The following is a 20982-nucleotide window of genomic DNA, read 5'->3' as shown; positions in this document are numbered from 1 at the left end:
TTACGTTCAGTTTTAAAACCTTCAATACAACGGAGTCTCATTAATTATATTCCAAGAGTTTTATACTGAATGTACCAAGAAATGTGAAGAACACGTAGTTCAAGTTTTAAAAATCTGTGCTAGAAAAAAAAGCCCTACTTTTAAGTAGGATAGTATCTATTTCAAAATACTTAGAACACTCATTCTGAGTCACAAATCATTCAATGTCTATTTGTTTGGAAGCTCTCAAAAGAAAACTCTGATGACTTGCCAGTAAAAAGACCACATGCTCCCTGTTTAGTTCAGAAACAAGTTTTCTAGGCTAACAGGTGAAAGATATCCCCTTTCTGGCAAGTTCTAAGCAGCACTATCCTTTCACTGAATAACTCAGAATTTTTAACAACCTGTTTCTTAAGTTAGACATGTAAAATGTGAAAAATTTTGAAAATAATGCAAAGATAATTCAGAGAGATTTCCATTAATACCTTTTTCCTCCCTCAGTCCATGAAAGAGTCCTCAGCCTCGCACAGTAAGCTAAGCACCGCCTAGAAAACTTTACCAGCAATTCTAAACTGTATGCTATGGCACCTACTGGTAGGTTGTGACAGTGCTGGAAAGTGATAATGATATTTAATCAACAAGGAATTGTTAATTTTAAGTGCTTATGGAGAATACATTAACCGAGGCTCTGATCAGTCTGCATTCTATCAGCATTTTCCATTTGGGTGATAAAGACAAAAGCTTGGAGAGATTTTCTTAATGTATCTGAAGTAGTCTTGAAACGTTTGTAATGTCTTCTAGGTCAGAAAACCTTTTAAAACAGACTGCAGTAACCTCTCCATTTAACCAAATGAAAAAAAAAAATCACAGAAATAGGCTACATGCAGTAGTTTAATAGGAACTAAAGGTGTAAGGACAGACCAAATGAAGAGATAAAGACATTCTGGACTTCCCAAAGCAATCTGATACGGAAAGTTGCCCTATTTATTAATCACACTGCTTTCCCTTCAATTGTGTATCCACAGAACCCACGTCCGAAGAGTCACATGAGTGAACACCTCAAATAATATGAAATCTAAAATACTCTGTCTAGGATTCTTTTCACGAGTTATTTTTTTCTGTGATAAGTTTCCCCTCCACACAAAGCTTTTATACCTTTATGTGCTTGAAAATAAAAGAGCTCTGTTAAAGCATGCAAGATCTACCAGGGTGGGGAGGAGCTGGAAGAAATCAAGTCAAGGCTTGTAAAGCAGTATAGCAGAGTGAACATCACCAATGTTATCAGCTTCAAGCTCAAAGATATTCTAAGTTACTGGACTATAATAAGCACAGAAATAGAAAGGAGAAAAGCTATTCGGTAGATTTATTACTGAACATACAAACGATAGCACCGAACTTGGTTTCCATTGCAGAAAATTTCAGACTTAATGTAAGGGAATAGAAAGAATTAAAACCTTAGTGTAGGCAAAGATAGACCACAGCAATAATTAAGTAATCTTTCGGCTTTTCACTTTTACTATCAAAATTTCACTTATCAGCATTCCTCAAAAGCAACACTTTATACTCAGTTAACGTTGCCAAAAGCAGTTTCATAGTAGCACTCTTCAACCCACAAATCTTGCTTTAATACTATTATGATGATTTCTTTCTTGCTACTTCAGCACAAAACCTTTAGCAGCATGAGCAAGAGCAGCAAACGTATCTTTTTAGATAGCTACTGGTATGAAAAGAAGTACCTGGATATAACAGGCGACTTGCTTCCATTTACTGTATTTGTTCTTTCCCAAGGCTTTCTTGTTAATTCTGTCAAAAAAAAAAAAAGACTAAACATTGTTGTCTTCTGTTTATTGAATAAATGTGAGAAAACTCGAGTCTTAAACCAGCTGGAAGACAGTTTGCCTTAATGTATTTTATTGCCTTAGATGTGAAACATGGAATTTTGGAACCATAACCAGTCAGCTCCAGATACTGGCTGAGTATGTTATTAAACTAAGAGTTTTCCTACCATGTTAACAAATTACGTAACAATAATTCAGTGTCAGTTTCAATAAAGCAACACACAACTTCACACAACTAGAATATCTTTCGGCAGCAAGATATTTATTTACCAAAGTCTGTTCCTAAAAAAAAAGAAGAGTCTTGAGTTCCAATGCATAATTTCCTCTTTCAAAACAAGACTCAAAATTAACTCAATTTTAACTCAAAAAAGTACATTTTATACGTGGATCCAGAAAAGTATTAGCTTACTTACCACAACATGATACTGGTTAAAGTTTTACTAAGCATCTCTACTATTGCTTGGGCAACTTATTCAATGAAGGTCAAGTACTCTTACACACTGCAAGAGAGGACTTTTGAGCCTGGTCTACAGATGGAGTAATCTGTATTCAAGTTTAAAATGATCCCTCTATCTTTATACAAACTAATGCTTCACTTTCCATTACGGAGCCTGTTTTTAGTTTTGTTCAGAATCCTCTCCAAGAAACTTTGACCCAATCACTGAATTTATTACAGCGATATAAAGTAATGTGTGAAAGCTAGCTTAACTGTGCAGCTTTGTTTCTCAACTCTGGACAGAAATAACAGCAAAAACAGGGCAAACAGTTCAATTAAGAACTGCTTATTGTGTATTACTGCACAGTGGATGAGATTTTTGCCCTTCTGCATGACATAGCTCTTACCACAAAGGTTTGATTTCTTATGGGTCACATTTTATTCCCTGTATTGTTCAACTCTGTTTAAGCTGGGCAAGTTGAGAGGCATAAATATCCATTCTGTATCATATCAACTAGGAAGTTCCCTTAAATTTCGCAAGAACATTGATAAGAGTATTTGAACTGCAGAATTGTACTTGAAAAGTCTGTGGCCTGCAACTACATGCTGCAAATGCTACTAATAGGTCTCAGGCTTTATTGATTTGCTATACCACGCTTCAGGACTTATCCTGCCCTGGAGCTGTATTTGCTGTATTTGCAAAATTATCTGAGGAAATCACTGTGGCCACAACCTGCCCAATGATGAGAACTATTACCCAGCTGAAATAGCAAAACTATTCCAAGTTTCATGTGTCCGTAGCCTCCTGTATAGTTCTGAGCTTGTTTTCTTTCTGCTACTTAACATGTTTTAACTTACACAGTTGCATAAAGCTAAATAAAATGTGTCTATTCTCCTGCAAGGAATATACAATTTGCAGAGATGGACTAACAAGTCTAATCATGCCATAACTCTCCCTGTAAGCAACAGAAGAGAGTGTAACTCCTTAAAAGAGCTAAGACATATAAAAATAAAGAGATCCAAGCTCAAAACAGCAGAAATCTTTCCCCTTCCAACATCATACTCCTTGCGACGATGAATTTGGAACACCAGTAGCTTACAGCACAACACATAGGAAAGGCAAGCTCAACATCTAAGAGTAAATATAAGTAAGTCTGTGCATAACAATTTCAATCATACTGTTAATGGTAATTAGACATAATTACACAACTAGACCAAGCACTCATATGCTGCAACTGAACAAAGAGTAATTGTTTAATGCTTTAGCAGCCTGCTCAAATTAACACTAGAAGCACTATCATGACAGATCTACTGTTCGGACTGCTCAGCATATGGTTGATATAACTACCAGAAGCTTATCCATAAAGAAACACTACACAGAGTATCTGAAAATCACCACAGTTCGTAACATGTCATTCCTCATTCAAAGATACAAAATTCAAAAATGACCACCACACTGTAACTCCACCAAACAGGGCAGAGAAAGGATTCATCTACACGTTGGTATTTTTTATACTTCAGTTTCACTCAATTCCTCCACTTGGCAGCCCTGATATTTCTATCTGTCCTCAAGTTTCTGGAAAGCCAAACAAGCAAGGAAAACACTCTTCTTCCTTACACATACAACTCCTGGCAACAATGTGACTAGATTTTTCCATTCCTACCCTTCAGACAGCGGGCTCCTCTGAAAGGTCAACTTTAGCCATCATGCTAGCTATTAGGACATTGTCATTCCCTCACCAATCCCCACTTCTGCAGCAAAACCCTTTCACCAAAGGCTCCTCTACCAAGAGAGAAGTACTTTGGTACCATGACAAATTCCATGATGTGAGGGAATGGGGACAGAGATGGCAATATCCTTGCATTTAAATTCACGACAGTAGCAATGAACCCATTGTTCTAAAAGGCAGACCTACTTCTTCCTAAAAATTTAGGATCCTCATTTCTAAGTGTCTCACTGGAAGTTTCTGCATTTCATTCTTGGTCACTAACAAAACATTCTTCAAATATAATTTGTCCTATCTTGCCTCACAGTACATTGTTACAGTCATGTTTTTGAATTTTTGACCTCTGTTTAATACATGAAAAAATCCTCTTGAACATTTAATGGACATGTTCCGATGATGATGCATGCCATTATCAGAATAATATATATTACCAAGAAATGAAGTGGAATCAGTCCTCTGTGATGAAACAGTCACATATTTGTATGCATTTGATATTTCAAAGAAGTTTGGAGGGGCTTGTTATCACAACAACCAAAGAAGCCACTTCCACTGTTCTTGATTTCCCTCTTTTTGGCCCATATTATTAGAAACAGTATTCCAAAAGCAGTCAATTTTCCCAAAGTTAACATCTCCACCTCAATAAAGCAAATCCCAAAGGTGAGAAAGAAATCAAGTTTTCCTTTTTTTTTTTTTTTTTTTTTTAAGTCATTTATTGCCTCACAATCTTGCTTCTTTAGAAGACCTGCTGTATCACAATAGTAACAGTTTTTTCATTATTTCCATTAAGGCATACCTCCTTTCCCTTTTATCTCAAAGACAGTGGTTACCTGGAACTTGTTCCCCCTACAGCAATAGTTTTCAACATTAAGGCTTGCAAAACTCTGAGTGGCTTAATTATCTACTGAAGAAACATACACATGGGCAAGCAATCAACAGGAAGCTGAAGCATACTGAACGTTGATGTATGGCACATTCCTCCCTCTTTGTATGCACAGTGGGTGGTGGCCAGGGAACCTGTTCAAGAAGGTACTACTGAAGGACAGGAAAAAAGATGCTGTATGACAAAGGTTTGAGTGACACCCAAGTATTTATATTATTCATTCTGATAATACATATTGATTGACTACAGAACACTTGATATACAAGTTTTCCTTATAGACTGCAGCAGAAACAGACTACACAGTCGCTAGCTCTGCCACAATCATATGTCAGCAGAAGAACTGTGCTTAAAGAATTTCTACACCAGGCTTCTAAATCTAGAACAGACTCACAAGACTGAATCTTTACTGAACTACCTGTAAGTAGTAACTGTTACATATGATTCTAACAGTTTTCTTTGTCTGACCTGAATGAAAAAAAATAGCATCCCAGTGTGTTTTGCCATGACTGAAAAGACAGCTTGCTTTCACATTCACTGCTGTTTCCATGCACCAGCCTCACAGGTTAGACACAGGAAGCTGCTATATTAAACACAGTGCTTCAGTAGATGTCATTCTACAGTAAAATGCCATTTAGTGGTCGTGAGGTAAGTACCAGACTCCCAAAATGCAGCACAGTTAACTGAGATTCATCTTTAAATTAGTACTAAGAGTCACAGTGTTCACAAATCCATGCTACTTACCAGGTGTACTTGTTGAAGAAGCCTTAGAGGTTGAAGACTCTGCTTCTTCCTGATTAAATGGGAAGAAAAAAGGATGAAGAAGGGAGGCAGAAGTGAGTGGCAGAGAGAAAAAAATACTTTTGACTCTTGTGAATTTAGCAAATTATTCTCAATTGTTCAATATTTAAAACAATTTTTATAGAGATTTAAGGGTGCTGCTCAGTAATGTTACATATGAGCACACAATATACAATTCACAAAACAGACGATGTATATTAACATTGTAAAATATGGATTATTTTGTGTGCATTAGGATCTTTTTCAAATATCAAGCAACATGAAGTAGATAAAATTTCTCAACTCACAGTTTTATCTTCTTTCTGCTCTGGTTCTGTTGATCCCTTTTCAGCAATTCTTCTCCTATAAGCAGAGAAAAAAATTACCAAGATCATCATGGCTTTAAGATGAAAGGGTGTTGTTTGTGGCATTTAAAGATATGAACAGCTTGATATCTAGATAATTGAATATTAACATTAAACAACTTTCAAAATGTTCTCAGGGACAAAGCCCTCTTGCCAAAGTGATTTTGCAATTCCTTATCCTTTTGAAGTTTGTAACCCCTACTGCTGCACAAAGACTTACAGAGAAGAAAAGTACTCAGTTGTACTTGAGTAAAAACAGCTATTCACAAGATGTTCTCAACTTCACAAAACAACCACATGAGCACGCAGATGTTTGTTTGATCTTTAGCTGGCTGAAAAGAGACACCAAAAATCCTACCTCTAAGATGACCGTGCAGCTCCAGCACAGAAACTGTTACTTACCTCCTGGCCAGCAGGGCACTCATTTCTTCCATTAAGCCACTGCCTCCCAAGGGAAGCGGCCCATTTCCACGGCCACTGTCTGTTTTAGATGGAGCAGAGCCTCCTCCTCCACTTGAACTGGAGGAGTCTTCACCCTTTGTAAAACACAAAATATGTGCAAATGAAGTTGCAGCTGACAACGATACAAGCTGAAATAACCAAAGCTGGCATACTAGAAAGAAAACAGTTGAATAAGGAACATGAAAGGTGAACAGCATGTCCTGTAATGCTTTTTAATAATGAATTAAGCTTATCCACAATATATTTCACTCTGCTATTAATCTGAAACAAAAACTACAGCCAGTTCAGGAACACAGAAATACAAGTTAGAAAAAGAAACAAAATAATTGCATTTACCCGTGATACTTTCCTAAGCTTGGCTCCAGCAAGTGCAGCTGCTAGTCCAGTTAGAGGGCGATTTTCTTCAGACACAAATCCAGCTGAAAACCCCGAAGCAGGAAGGGGGGGAGCAGGAGGTGGGAGGGGAACAGTGGGAGCTTGGCTGGGAAGCGGAGGAGGTGGTGGCGGTGGTGGAGGCCCTGATGGAGGGAGAGGTGGTGGCGGTGGCGGTGGGCCGGGAGGTGGCGGGGCTGCTACTGAGGCCTGGGCTGGGCCCGGGGGCAGCGGGGGTGGGGGAGGAGGTGCAGGTGGTCCTTGGACAACACCTAGTGCCAAAGAGAAAAAAAACAGCCTATAGTGAGGATATTGAAGATAATTCATTTGCCATACAGGTTCTTTGTATATGAGAAGTTAATACCAGTATCTTTTTTTTTTTTTTTTTAAATAGGCAAGAAAACACTGCAAGTTTCAGCAGGGGAGACCGCTCTTACTAATGCACTGGAAGTATTACCTAGCACGCTGTAAGAGACAAGACAATTTCAGAGCCATTTAAAAACAATAACCCTCCAGTCAGGTTTCGTGCTGCAACCAAGAACCTTCTAAAGGGAAACAGGCAAAGCTTTTATAGTCAAGTGAAGTAAGAATACAATACTGCGGAAGAAATGCATTATTTCTTGAAAGAGTGCTGAACAGAAAATGACTTCTCATTTTATCAACACCATTTAACACACCACCCAAACATCTGAACCCTGAAAATGTGCAAGTTCCAACACCAGTTTCTGAGCCTGCATGAAAGTCTTTCCTCTAAAAAGTACCTCAGTAATCAACATTAATTATTAAACACAAACACTAATTAGTGAGTTAGAAGACTGACATATTTTAAGCTGATGAGGACAAGCTCCTTCATTTTTTATGATTCCTTTAATCTTTTAAATTCACATGGATATGCAATACAAAATGCGTTTCGAAGAAAGAATATTCTGATTACTGCTGAAGTGTTTATATCAGAGGAACGATTTCAGAACCAGTGATTAAGAAAACAGCCCCACACGTTCTTTCTGCTCCTTTGCCCAACTACAGAACTGCAATCTCTAAAGGCAGGAATTTCACATGCAAGACTCCCTGGCTTCCTAATATGCTAACCCCAGGGTACATTTAAATGTGTTTTAAACTCTCTAGCAGTCACTCACCATCCGAGTACCAGCTTTCATCCCGTAATAAAACCAAGGCCACTCACCCTACTGCCAACTCAAACACAGAGCAGCTCATAGCTTAATGCAAGACAACAGTGCATCAACAGAACCAACTCTGTAAGGTCTGTGTGCGAAGAAGCTGCTTATTTCCCTGAATACCCCTCTATCCAAACCCTCAGCTGATCTACTGCAGATTTATGTGCATAAGACCTAAGTCTGTTAAGTTTATAAAACAGGATTCAGGTTAACACAGACATTTACTCCACATAAATCGCATGTATTAGTAGAGTGTCTTCAAAGACTGTCATCTGCTAAGCTGATAGAACACCGTAAGACGACCTTAAGTGTGCACACAGCACATACATCAAAATAGAAGAAAAAGAGGTACTGTAGTTGTTACACACTATAAAATTTAAGCTACATTACAGGTATCAAAGTGGTTTAAATTATTTCCCACTTAAGGTCATTCACATGTCCAAAAACCACATACGCATTCTGCTTCAACTGCCATTAGAAAGCTAACGATGCTGCCTATTAATACAACGATCTCAATAACCTAAATGCACAAGATTTACCAAGTATTCAACAAGCTCTGTTCTCAACCGATGAGAGCTTTAGAAACCCAAACTTTACTTATCACAGACAGATCACAGTTCGCCGGCTCTTCTCCCTTACCAGTTTCCAAATGGTATTTCGTTGTGGTATTAAGATCACTGCAACTTTTGAAGCATTTCATTAATTCTTCAGGGCAGTTAGGGGCTTTGATACAAATTGATTTGGACTGCAATCCTCATTAGTGAATTAGTAGCAATAACAGAAAGCCTTACCCTGCTGGGTCGTAGGTTCAATCGGCTGAGAGGCTGCCTGCAAGACTGGCTCAGAAGCAGAGGAGTCTCCCAGCACAGAGTTTAGAGAGTTCTCAACAGAGGCAGGGGTAGCTGCAGAGGGAGAAGGGAGAACACTAGGCTTGGATGAGGGAGTCGAGGCATTAGGGGAGTTTGGAGAAGGAGAAGCTTGAGGTCCAGAGAGTGACAGAGGCGGAAAGGAAGGCAGTGGTGGGGGAGGAGGCGGCGGAGGTGGAGTTGGACCTGAGGTAGAAGGTGAAGGAACCGCATAAGTCACATTCTCAGAAAGCCCATTAGGAGCTGTGGGAGATGCAGGCATTTGAGCCACTGGATTAGAAGCCGACACTGGGAGGACTGGTCTCGGACCGGTGGCTTTGCCTGGCGGACTGCTTATCATTACTGGAGGTGATGGGGGAAGCGGGGCAAAACTGGGCGCAGACCAGGCAACTGGCTTTGGGTTTGGAGGTAACGTCGCCGGGGCATTCACAGGAGAAGGGGGCCGAGAACTTTTGTTCAGTGGACGAGGAACCGTAGCGTAATGGGGAAGAACTGGGTGGAAAGCTGAGCCTAAAGATGTAGCAAAACGTGATGCAGAGTGCCTTAGAGGCGGTGTAGGGGGAGTGGAAGTCGGTGGTGCAGAAGTCACTACAGCATACTCCGGTGTGGCCTCTGACATTGGTGCTGAGACTGCTTTTGCATATGATGGAGGAGGTGCTGAAGGAGGCTGGCAACTGGAGTATTCAGGAAGTGGAGTGCTATACGGGGAGTTGTCGAAAGATGGAGCTGGACAGAAGATGGAAAGCAGCAGCAAAGGCAGGATAAAAAAAGGAGAAAGAGAAAAAGGGAGCTAATGAAGCAACAAAACCAGCATTCAAACAAAATGTATAAATGTAGACTACAGTTAGTACCAGAGGATTAGGCACAAGTGAAAATACTGTTAGGAAAGTATTACATATCATAAACAGCTTCTTTTAATTTTTACCAACTATTTTTGTGCCAACATTTGAATTTACAAGAGTGTTCTAGGATAAGTTTTCTCAAATCCCACCTGTGAGCTGGATTAGACACAGGGTTGATTAATCAAGTCTTATCAGCTTTCATCTTCTTGTTTTGTTGCAAATTGCGAGCAAGTGTAGTGATCTTAACTTTTTTCTTTTCTAAGCAATTCTGCTATTACAAACTCTTATCATAGGCAGCATGTAAATATTACCTTTCTCTTCCCTACAAAACACTCCATCACAAACTTCAAAGTACTTGGAATAAAGCTACCAATAAAATCTCTTTTCTAAAATGACTAGCTTTTTACACAGTATATTGATTTTTACCATGACCTGATCACTTATGTAAAATTGAGTTAGCTACTGAAGAACAACCAAGAAGCGCTTCACTAATGTTCCATTATATTACCAACGTGAGAAAGCTTCCAATTGTCGCTCGATGCATTTCCGCAGGCAGTACATTATCTACAAATACATCCCACTGAAATTTACTACAACCATAATGAAGCAAGACTTCATACTTGAAGGCATTTCTCACACTATTAATTCACCTTACGTAGGTACATACCCTCTACATTAATGCACTCAACCTAATCTTTTCTCGTCATATTATGTGATGAGAATACACCTTGTTTGATAGAGCAAACAACAACAAAATATTTAGAAGTCTTAACTCGTCATACTTTAACCAATGCTGGAGATGCCCAATACGATTCAAGTTCTTCAAGCAACCAAGAAGTAAAGCAATGGAGTGAACAAGCAGTATTTTATTCCAGGATTAATGGACAATTATGACAGACAAGTCAAAGATCTTGGACTTCTTCCCAAAAAAATGAAGCAATTCCAGCAACTGCAAGTCAAGCACTGACTACTCTTGAACAACTATACTCACTGCCCTTTGTTTGTTGTCTCTCACTCCATCACCCAAACACATAAGGAGTATGGTACTTGACACACTCAGCTTTGAATTTCTTACCAGCATTTGAAATTCTTCTCTCTCTTTCCCATTCCAATTGTTCCCTTTCCAACTGTTCTTGTCGTTCTCTCTCTTGCCTTTCCCGTTCAAGTCGTTCAAGTCTTTCTCGGTCCTGCCTTTCCTTTTCCTGTCTCTCCCTTTCTAGGCGCTCTTGTCGTTCCCTTTCTTGGCGTTCTCTCTCCAGTTGTTCCTGTTCTAGGCGCTCTCTTTCAAGTCTTTCCCTTTCTAGCCTCTCTCTCTCCAGCCTCTCCCGTTCCATTCGTTCACGATCCAGCCTCTCCCGTTCCAGCTCCTTCTGCCTTTGTTGCTCTTGCAACTGTCTACAATCATAAAAAAAAAAGGAAAAAGACTGAGCTGCAAAGTGAAAACCAGAAATATCAAGTAACTGGTAGAGGGGGAAAAAAAAGAGATGAAATAACAGACAATCTTTAACAATCTTTGCAACAGTGAGAATAAAACTGCAACATTTGCACTTACATAGAATTCTGAGCTCTGCATGCTATTTTCCTTAGCTAGGTAAAAGGTATTCTGTTTACTGTAAAAAAAAAAAAGAACCATACAGCCAATTTCTTCCTAACCAATTTAGCATTCTGAGAGAGAGCTTTCAAGAGATAAGAATAGAAAGCTACTGGTGATAATTTACTAACTGATTCAATCTTATGAGCTGAGGATATGGAGTTATGTTTGCTCTTTGTATGGTATTTTATATATGAAGTAGAGAATAAAAGAACAGTGAAACATCAATAACACAAATCCCCATAAAAAAGTAAAAACAAACTTCCATATAAACTGGTCAACCAGTACTTATCCAAATTTTACAGATGTGTCAAAGTGCACACTTTATGTGTCCTTCTCCACTTGTATACTACACGTATTTACATGTGAACTATCATCCAGATGAGAACACCCTTCAGGGGAAAATTGGGCAGTGATAAGAAATCTCAGGAGTGGGCACCAGGGAATCAGTGCAGGGGGCTAGCGTGGGTTCCAGCTCCTGAAAGTCCTTGCAAAGGAAAGCAGAAGGGTGCAAGATGCAGAGAGGAAGAACAGAAGCAGATAAACAGGCAGAGGAAACAGAAATAATTTCCTAAGAGTAGGAAGTCCACAGGCTGTACAAAACTGCATTTCTTTTTCTTTTCTTTTTTTTTTTTTAACATTCACTTTAGGTTTTTGTTGTGGGTTTTTTTCTTGTTGCTTTTTTAAGCAGTCAACTATGATGCATGTTTCTAGACAACTAAAATAAAGGAGCTCATTATTACAAGAAGAATTAGGCATGTCCTCTTCCTCAAAGATGTGGGCACTATGTTCCTGTCAGCATATATCACTGAAAAACACATTAGTTATCACACACTATTTTAATTCTCAAGTAAAAAGCAAACATCCAAATATCACATTTATAAAGAAAAAACCCTATATTAAACACACAGATATTTTCTGCTCTGCTTGAGATGCAAACTGAAGATTTAGCAACAAATATGAAGCACAGCCAGTTTTTTTTAACTATACAGCAAAAAAAAAAGGAGACCTAAATTTAGACACCTTAATCTATGGCATATGTTGTCTATAAACTGCTACTGGCCAATTTTATTAAGGAAGGTCACTGGTCATCCTACATCACAGGCTTAGAGCCATGTAAAACTAGCCTGAAAATGAATGAACTTCAGCTATTTCACTTCTATTCATGCTCAGAATATACTTGCAGAAATGGAAAGCCCAGCCCATGTGCTGTTACTATTCAGGTCTACCTTATCTCAGAAGAATGATCCTCCATAAAAAAATAATATATAAAAAAGCCACAAACCCGTTGATAGTTTGTTATAACAAGCAATGAAGTCCCAGTTACGTACAGGAAAAAAGACTCTACTGAATTTGTTACCCAACACCCTGAGAAGCTGCAAAATATTCTGCTCCTGCACTCCCATGCAACAAAATTGTAGTGGCAGTTAGTAAGAAATTAATGCTGCATGTCATCTTGTTACATGCTTGATTTTTAACCTATCAAGTCTACCAAAAACTACATTAATTGACTAACATTTTTGGTATCAGTAGAGGGTTTCCATAAAACATCAAGAGAATACAATGCAGACCACAGAAATGTCCTTCTTTGAACATTTTTTTGGCATTACATTCCTACCTTCCTACCTGCTATGTTTTGTACAGAACTAGTTTTCCTCTGTACTCTCCTTCCCTCAGATAAATATCTATCACCAGAGAAAAATGGGGTTTTCATCTTGGCTACCTTCAGCTCAGCCATCTTAGGCTCTTATTTTATAGATGACAAGTGGACATATTTTCCTACCTAAAAAAGGCTATTCAGATCAGGAATCAGCATTTACACACTCTAAAGCAGCTTCACTCATTTTGTTAACTCATTCACTCTAAATTAGCATAGTCCATCTAGCAAGCTACACACTGTCGATCCCAAAACTAGAATGTAGATACAGTACTAAGTTAGACATGTCGTATTATGAAACTAGAAGGTATCATCAATTGATCAAGCTTACTAACATAGCAAGCGATTATAAGATAATTAAATCTTTCATTTTTTCTAAAAACAGAAAAATAATGTTGATATAACCTTCTCACATAAGGCAATGTGATAAGCCATTCCAAGAGCTGCATCATTTCGTATTTCCATAAGAAACCTGGAAAAGAAACAGTGAGGTGCCCCAGTCTAAGCTCCTTAATATTAGGGTTCTTAGGATAGCAAGGATGATTGATTGTGAAGAATTACAGATGTATCTTTTAATTCCAAGCAGTCAGGAAATAAAACTAGTAAACAGAACAACTGTGACATAGCTGACACAATGCAGGGGAGAAATCTGTTAAATTCGCATAAAATGCTTGACTAGGATTAAAGATAAGAGTTGTGAAAGACAGTTCTAGGTACACATCCATTTGACTGTTCTGTTCAAAAACATTAACTGTATACATTCAGTAAAGGCTATGCAACAGTACAGAAAACAATGATCTCTTCGTAAATCTGTGGTTAATCTGCATCTGTGTGTTCCTAATTCAGAAGGTAACAAAAACAGGAGAACTATAAAGGTTCAGAGCTGTGACACAATCAAATGTACCAGACAGCTTCCACACAACAAGTAACTAAATAAGCTAGAATTCCACATTCTGGAAAAGACAACTACAGGCATACAGACTCTTGAGTAATGAGGACACCCTAATACAACATCTAGGAGGACAGATTCAACACAAATAACAATTGCAAAGCTTAACAAGGGATAAAAAAAAAAGAAGAGCACCTCTGCACATCAGGCAGATGAGACACGGAACTCCTTGTCAGAATGATTCAAGAAAGAATTCAAAAGAAGAAAATATACATCTATGGAAAGGCACTTAGAAACCGAGTCAAGTACAAGAAGCTGTAGAACCAAAAATGCCCAGAGAATGGTAGAGCAGCAGGGGGAAGTATTCTGGACATCTGCCCAGTTTTAGTCATTAAGTTAGATGGACACTCACTCTGGCCCAGTAGGGTGGATTTTGATATCTTTATTTAAAGCTTTTCTGACTATTTGAGAGGAGTGTGCGCATATACGTAGGTATGCACACATACACATATAGAAAGAGACAAACAGTACATAAATGTATACTGTTTCTATACCTGATATATTTGCATGCAATTTCAGCTTAAGTGTAAGATGCACTTAAAAAAAATTAAATTCTGTTAGAGACTGACTTGTTCTCCTAATACATGTGAATGTGTTCCTTACCTGGGCTTTTGTCCTCTTCAGAGAGCTATAAATACACACAGCGTACACATGTCAAAACAAAATGTACTTAAGCCTTTCAATGCTTTAACATTTATCTGATGCAAAAAAAAAATACTTAAGTCAGCAAAGGAAACATACCAAACCATACTGGCTGCCTACCAAGATCTAGATAGAAGACAGAAAAAGACCTACAAGATAACCATTTTTATCTACCTACAACCCGAATAAAAGAATTATCATCATTAAACAGCAAGTGATTCAGCATTTAACATTTTACTTTTGTACAAGAGTTTTCATTTTCCATTTACTCAGCTAATACAGCAAAGTTCTGATTTAATTTCTAACTAGGCAAATACAAACTATGAACAACTCACAAAATTTGCTTACAATTCACATGTTCTTCTAAGAGAGGGCAGCAAAATACCTTGCAAACATTTCCTATGTTAACCAAAATACCCACACAGTAATATATGAAGCCAACCCTGACAATAATTTAAACTTATTCTCACTATTTACGAAACCTCCCCTTCCTCTCAACAAAGTGGAAGGAAGAAAAAAAATAACCCATGACTGGATTTCTACGGTAAACCTTTCAGATCTGAAGCCAAAAGTGGCATAGGTCAAAAGAAAAGCACGGCAATAATGCAGTCATTTGCTTCGACACACATTAATGACCAAGGATGAGTTCAGTAAACTAAAAAAAGAACGGCAACATAACAAGAAGAATATTTTCAAAGATTAAAAATTAATTTTGCTTATTAAAACTAGGATAAATGTTTGTTTTTACTGTTTTTTTTGTTTAGTTATCACTTCATAATGTAATTATAAAATTCCCTAAGATGACAAAACACATGCAAAAGCATTAGGAGGTTAACAAGAATCCTTACACCTCAATTAAAGCATTTGAGATGTCAAGAATCTGGCAGATCTGAAACACATGAATGTTCAATGCTCATACCCAACAATTCTTCAGTCACAGAGAAAGTACACTATCTACCAACCAGGACAACTTTTAATGGAGCTCAAGAGGCACTGAAGACATCCCAGCATGCTGCCTATCTAACAGTGAAATGTTAAAGCAAACTAATTACTTTAAAAATGTGAATTATTATAATCTAACAGCTGATGTACATTGAAGAATTGACACTGTCCCATAAAATTGGACAGCACATCACTTATACGAAATGTAGGTACTGTTATACTCTTTCAGACACACACAGTCAACGAGTAAGAGGTAGTGCTAACAAGCTCAGCTTCTGATGTTAGATAAAATGAATTAATACCTCTGTACAAAGTGGCTGCTTTCTAGCAAATTTTAACAAGTAACAGTACTAAATGTAATAGAGCATCACACAGTGCAACTTGGAAGCCATTCTAAATGAGTCTCATATAGTAACTTGAGGGCAAAAAAAAACCTAGGTTATCTTAGCTCTTGTAGGTGAATGACTATCCCCAGGTCCCTTTGCTAAAGGTTTCAATACAAAAGAATTGAAGTCTCAGTTACTTCCTTCAGAGGTGACCATTACCACGTGGGTTGAAGGGAAAACAACAGCTATATTAAGAAACTTCACTTTTGCTGGTGAAACAGTATTATATATCAAAACAAACCTAACGTACAGGGAGAGACCGTTCTTTCATCAAACTTCTCACTTCTTTACTGCCTAAACATTAACTCTCAGCCTGTCAAAAAATAAAACAAGAACAGAACACCACAAAGAAAACCCTACAGATAACACCCATTGCAAAGCAGCTTGCAAAAGAAAATGCCTGCTCTGGCAGGCCACCTTATTTCCTCAGGTGAAGAGACTGCTGCACTAAGTGGTCAGCTGCATGTAGCTAAAGCCTAGTATTTGTTTGCCATCTTTATGAGCGCATCAATTTCATAATCTGTTTTCCTTGCTGAATAACTTACGAGTCAAAGGACAGCATCAAGTCACTGAGGAATATGACCCTGTTTTGTCTGCTTAAAGCTGTGACAGTCACAGCAAACAAATTAAGAATAGGGAAGAACCTCTTTAAGAAGAACGCACTGAACAAAGACACCAAAAACATCACTTGATCCACTAAAACTTCAAATTAAACTTCACGGCCATTAAGTTGAAGCACATTTACCGAATTAAGAAGTTGCACTGTCATGACTAGCACTGTGAGAAAAGGTCAGTAGCACTCCAGTCTGGCAGTCTGGGCATGCCCATGTTTTTAGGGCTCTGAGCTCTTGTACTAGCTTCTCTAACCCTGCCTCTGTATATGGAGCAACATACAAAAGACACCAACATCTGCAGTTTTACTGTAAAATGCTGAAAGCTCAAGCATGCGGGCAAAGATACCATTATCTAACCCAGCAGTCACTGCCCACCTACCAGAATGCATCACACACGATCCTCACCTCCTCCCACCGAGTCACTGCAACAAACAGTGCAGCTGGCTGCAAGCAGGCAACATGAGGCTTAGCTCCAGATGCAGGAGTGACCTCAGTTTTCCAATGATACCTTTCAGAGTTTACCAGAGAGTGGCAACCCAGTGTCTGGACATCAGTTTAACTACATACAGTCAATCCAATTTTATCACTCTTAAACTGTTTACAGAAATAAACTGGAAAGTGTTTTAATAAGTTGATTATTCAGAACATAGCAATAATTTACTAATTTAATCCTCTAATATTCTTTTGCCCAGGTTCAGAAAGGGAAAAGCTGTGCCTTCCATGGCCCTTCAAATTTGCATAAACTTTTCTGAACAATAAAATCAGAATATCAACATAAAGTCTGAACATGAACTCTTTCATCTTCCATATTGAATACTTATCCATCATTCCATAATCTAACATTTGCCAGAGCTCACTCTCTCACTTGAAGATGAAATGAGCTGGAAGCAAACATTGGAGAACTGCAACATTTGTCTATTCAACGAAGGTAGAGATTTATGAAGTGAGTTTAGGTACATGCTTTACCTTCCCAGTTTCAACAGTGGTGGACCACTAGATCCCTAATCAGTAAAGAAAGATCACTATTCAATGACTTTTTTTTTTCCTGAAGTTTGCAAAGAACACCTGACACTTTATCACCATTTGATGCAAAATTATACAGGAATTTTAATTGCATACCTGTGTCATGATTTTGAAACACTAATCTAGTCTGTCATCACAACTATTTCCAGTATTTAAGCAGCTTTCCCCTGAAATGGATCGCTGAATGCCAAAATGCTACTGTCAAATTTGATTTTCCTTTAGACTAATATTAAGATATCCCAAATGCTAATATTTAATGTACAGGTGGTTTTTCCCTCCCCCTAAAAGTGTCTGAGAACAGGGCATCAGCTATTCATTATTTCTCATTCCATTCTGATCAAGATCCACAATGTAATCCATTTCCTCCTTCTCTCCTTTGTATTCATTTACCTCAACTCCCACCATCAGCAGGACCAGTTCCTTCAGGAAAACTAAAAATAGGACTGGTCTTAATCTGATGCGGGAGAAACTGCCACTTCTTAGCAGTCCTCTCTTCCACATTAACTAGGAACCTCCCTTTTGGTGTCTGTCAAATGCTTTACACTAAAGAACACTGCATCAATCGCCTTCTGACTTTCACAAAAGAAAGCACTATTTGGCTGCAGTTCACTCCGCTATTTTATCTGGTTAATTATTCTTTCCTTAAAAGCAGTTTTAAGGCTTTTCACATTACCAAAGTCAAACTAATCAGCTTTCGTTTCCTTGATCAAAAGGGATTTAAGGTCTAACAACAAGCTTTTATGTCATAAGCTTCTCAAAACACGAGATAGAAAACAGAAAGTTCTTCATCAGCCAAGCAAGAACTGGTAACTAGCCACCACAATAAAGATGTGGAGGCAACTACAAGCCAAAGGATTATTAGATACAGAATTTCCAGTAGAGAAAGGGGTCTATTAATGAACTTTGATGGGGCCTCAAACATAGTTCTCGTCATCTTGGTCTTTTAAACCTATTACATAAACAAACAGAACGCTTGAACATACCTGGCAGAAACCAGACTGAAAGAAGTCATCTGTGCACAACAGATTTTAATATAAAGTAAGAATCTCAAATAGTAGAAAAACCTACTTTCATTGGCAAACCCAGTGGTATCTCCATGAGTATGACTGGGACAGAACTAGTTTCATAAAATGGAATCACAGTAATGATAGTTTTGGAAAAGATGTAGACTATTTTCTTAACCTGATTTCATATTTTGCATTAAACAGAAAAATAAAACCCTACAGAACTGAAGATTTTGTGGAAATAGTAAGATTTCAAAGAGACATTGTCAAGAACCGTTAACTAACATACATGCAGAACCATCCTTCAAGCAACATACATACTCAATCGCAGCAATTAAGGCAGTAATTTTGCCAATGTAGTTATAAGACTGTTTAATGGAAGAGAGCTTTTCTCATTCTGCTGAATATGTCAGTGTTGCCTGACATCCATAGCTATTCAGAGCTGTAACCAGCCTGCACCCCCCCCATTACCTCTACATAAAATCAGTTATGTCTCTGTAAGCCAGACTTGACAGATCTAACAAAAATTTTACTGTGAATGGAAATAAAATGAGGCACCAAAAAAAAAAAAGCAACAAAGTGCCATTACCATTCCAGAACTCTTTGTTTTCCAGAAACTTTGAGGGCAAAAAAAAAAGAAGTCTTTAGGATGTGATAAACAACGCTGATGGGTCTTAGACTCTTTCTCCTCTGTTCCCACTGTGCAAAGCAGAAGTTGTTACGACCTAAATTATCTCAGGATGGCCCAGGAAGCTACCTCAACAAGCTCAACCTGAGAACTAAGCTATATTGCTACAATTTCATCTCCCTGGAACCCTTAACTTATATGCTGCAAAAGAAAGAAAACACATAAAAAGGCAATAAAAAAAACCACACCTGCCCTTTGACTCTACCTAAATTATGACTTCGCAATGTAAACTTCATGTGAACTTTGTAAGACACATAGAAGTATCCCTCTGAACGTTTATAAACCTAAACCAGGAAGATAACTACTGTATTTAATTCACACACCTATTTCAATTTTAACTGTTTGCTCAGTTAAACCAAATCTGTCTGTATGCCTTTAAAGAAATACTACTTTCCCAAAATTAGTTGCTGCAAAAGGTGGTCCTGATCCAAACTACAATGCTAAGGTGGTTATAAATTAAGATCACCAAAACTGGAGAAAAAATACATTTAATCTGTAAAATACAATCCATTCATTTAAGCCTTTCAAAAAATAACTGCTACCCTCGTCAGCCTCTGAACTTCTGCCAACCACCACCAAGAAGTCTCCCAAAAGATGTTATGAATACCGCACCACATCAATACTACCTTCTAGCAGTTAAACGCCAAGTTCTCTTTAAGAGCATCAAAGCAATCCAAGATACAAATGAGAGCTGTAAGCAAAATTCAAGTATTTAACAACTACAAAAAAAAAAAAAACACTACTATTCTGCTATTGAGGTTGAGAACTTCTAATATTTTTGATTACTTACGACAAAAGTCGGTCAACTTTTGGTCCATTACGTCCATGAAGGACAACAGGTGGCTTGTACACCTTCATTATTCCTTACAACCTATACACTTCCTCTGTTTCTGATGCTCTTGGTCTCTTTATTTATGAAGCAGCGGTGATTTTGAAGTTATTTATAAACATTAACTCAATAAATTCCTCCTTGTCATACCAGATACCAACTCAGTGAATCATATTCCTGACAATATATTTATCATGGCTAGAAGAGAAGGTAAATTTATACTCACGAGTAGCACACACAGGCATGCCATGAACTCATCTTGTATTTTAAAGTGTTAAGCAACTCTGAAGTTATTAGCAAATACCTATGTCAACTGAGGTTTCTCACTACTAAATAACCAGTGGAATTTGTATATGCTGCCTAACACTGACAAAACGAAAAATAACTCTTCAGACAAAAGAAAGCCTTCACTTTTGAGGCCCAAACAGAAGCTTAAGTGTTTTAAAGCTTATTATTGTTATATTTAAATTAGAGGAAGTTAAGAAAGGTTAAAAGTTATCCTGAAATACTCTCTGGTTATTTTGACATGGAAAGCACATACTTGTGCTAAGGTTTCTTAAAAGAAAATGACAATTTAAAAACTTACCAGGTAAAATCATTTCATTGACCACTTGATCTAAAATCTTGGCCTTATTAAAACCTCAGTGTTTTACACTGCGTATGTGGTCCTAGTGGCTCTATGGACTGTTGTTCAATGCATATTAACTAATGCAAACATTCATTTAATAGGCTCTGCAGTAAAGTAAGTAAAATTACTAATTTATACTTTTATTCAAAATATAAGATACCTAAATTATTTCTAAAACAAAAATCTTTGAAAAAAATAAGACACTTCTGTTGACATAGATTTAATTCAATTCTTCAGCTCCCAGATTCACTAAGATTCTTGAACAGTTATGAAAGCAAAGTATAACATCAGATGAGCTGAAGATCTCCCT

General features: G+C 37.8%; 1 protein-coding gene across 18 annotated transcripts in view; it reads right to left on the bottom strand.

Annotated features, from left to right (window-relative positions):
* ENAH (ENAH actin regulator) overlaps positions 1-20982 on the bottom strand; it is a 131836-nt gene that overhangs the window by 9278 nt on the left and 101576 nt on the right. For 10 of the 18 annotated variants that reach the window (XM_040696698.2, XM_015283590.4, XM_015283596.4 and 7 more), the window contains 7 exons: positions 10795-11114; positions 8803-9603; positions 6801-7108; positions 6405-6538; positions 5946-6000; positions 5602-5650; positions 1716-1782 (listed from right to left, as the gene is read on the bottom strand). In XM_040696698.2, the coding sequence (XP_040552632.1) occupies positions 1716-1782; positions 5602-5650; positions 5946-6000; positions 6405-6538; positions 6801-7108; positions 8803-9603; positions 10795-11114 (1734 nt within the window). Of the gene's footprint in view, positions 1-1715; positions 1783-5601; positions 5651-5945; positions 6001-6404; positions 6539-6800; positions 7109-8802; positions 9604-10794; positions 11115-20005; positions 20102-20982 lie in introns of those variants that run through there. The other 8 variants (XM_015283601.4, XM_015283602.4, XM_040696705.2 and 5 more) reach the window with 3 other exon arrangements.

This window comes from Gallus gallus, chromosome 3 (assembly GCF_016699485.2).
Source record: "Gallus gallus isolate bGalGal1 chromosome 3, bGalGal1.mat.broiler.GRCg7b, whole genome shotgun sequence".
NCBI classification, from domain to species: domain Eukaryota; kingdom Metazoa; phylum Chordata; class Aves; order Galliformes; family Phasianidae; genus Gallus; species Gallus gallus.
This window is presented reverse-complemented; position numbering and strand designations above follow the sequence as displayed.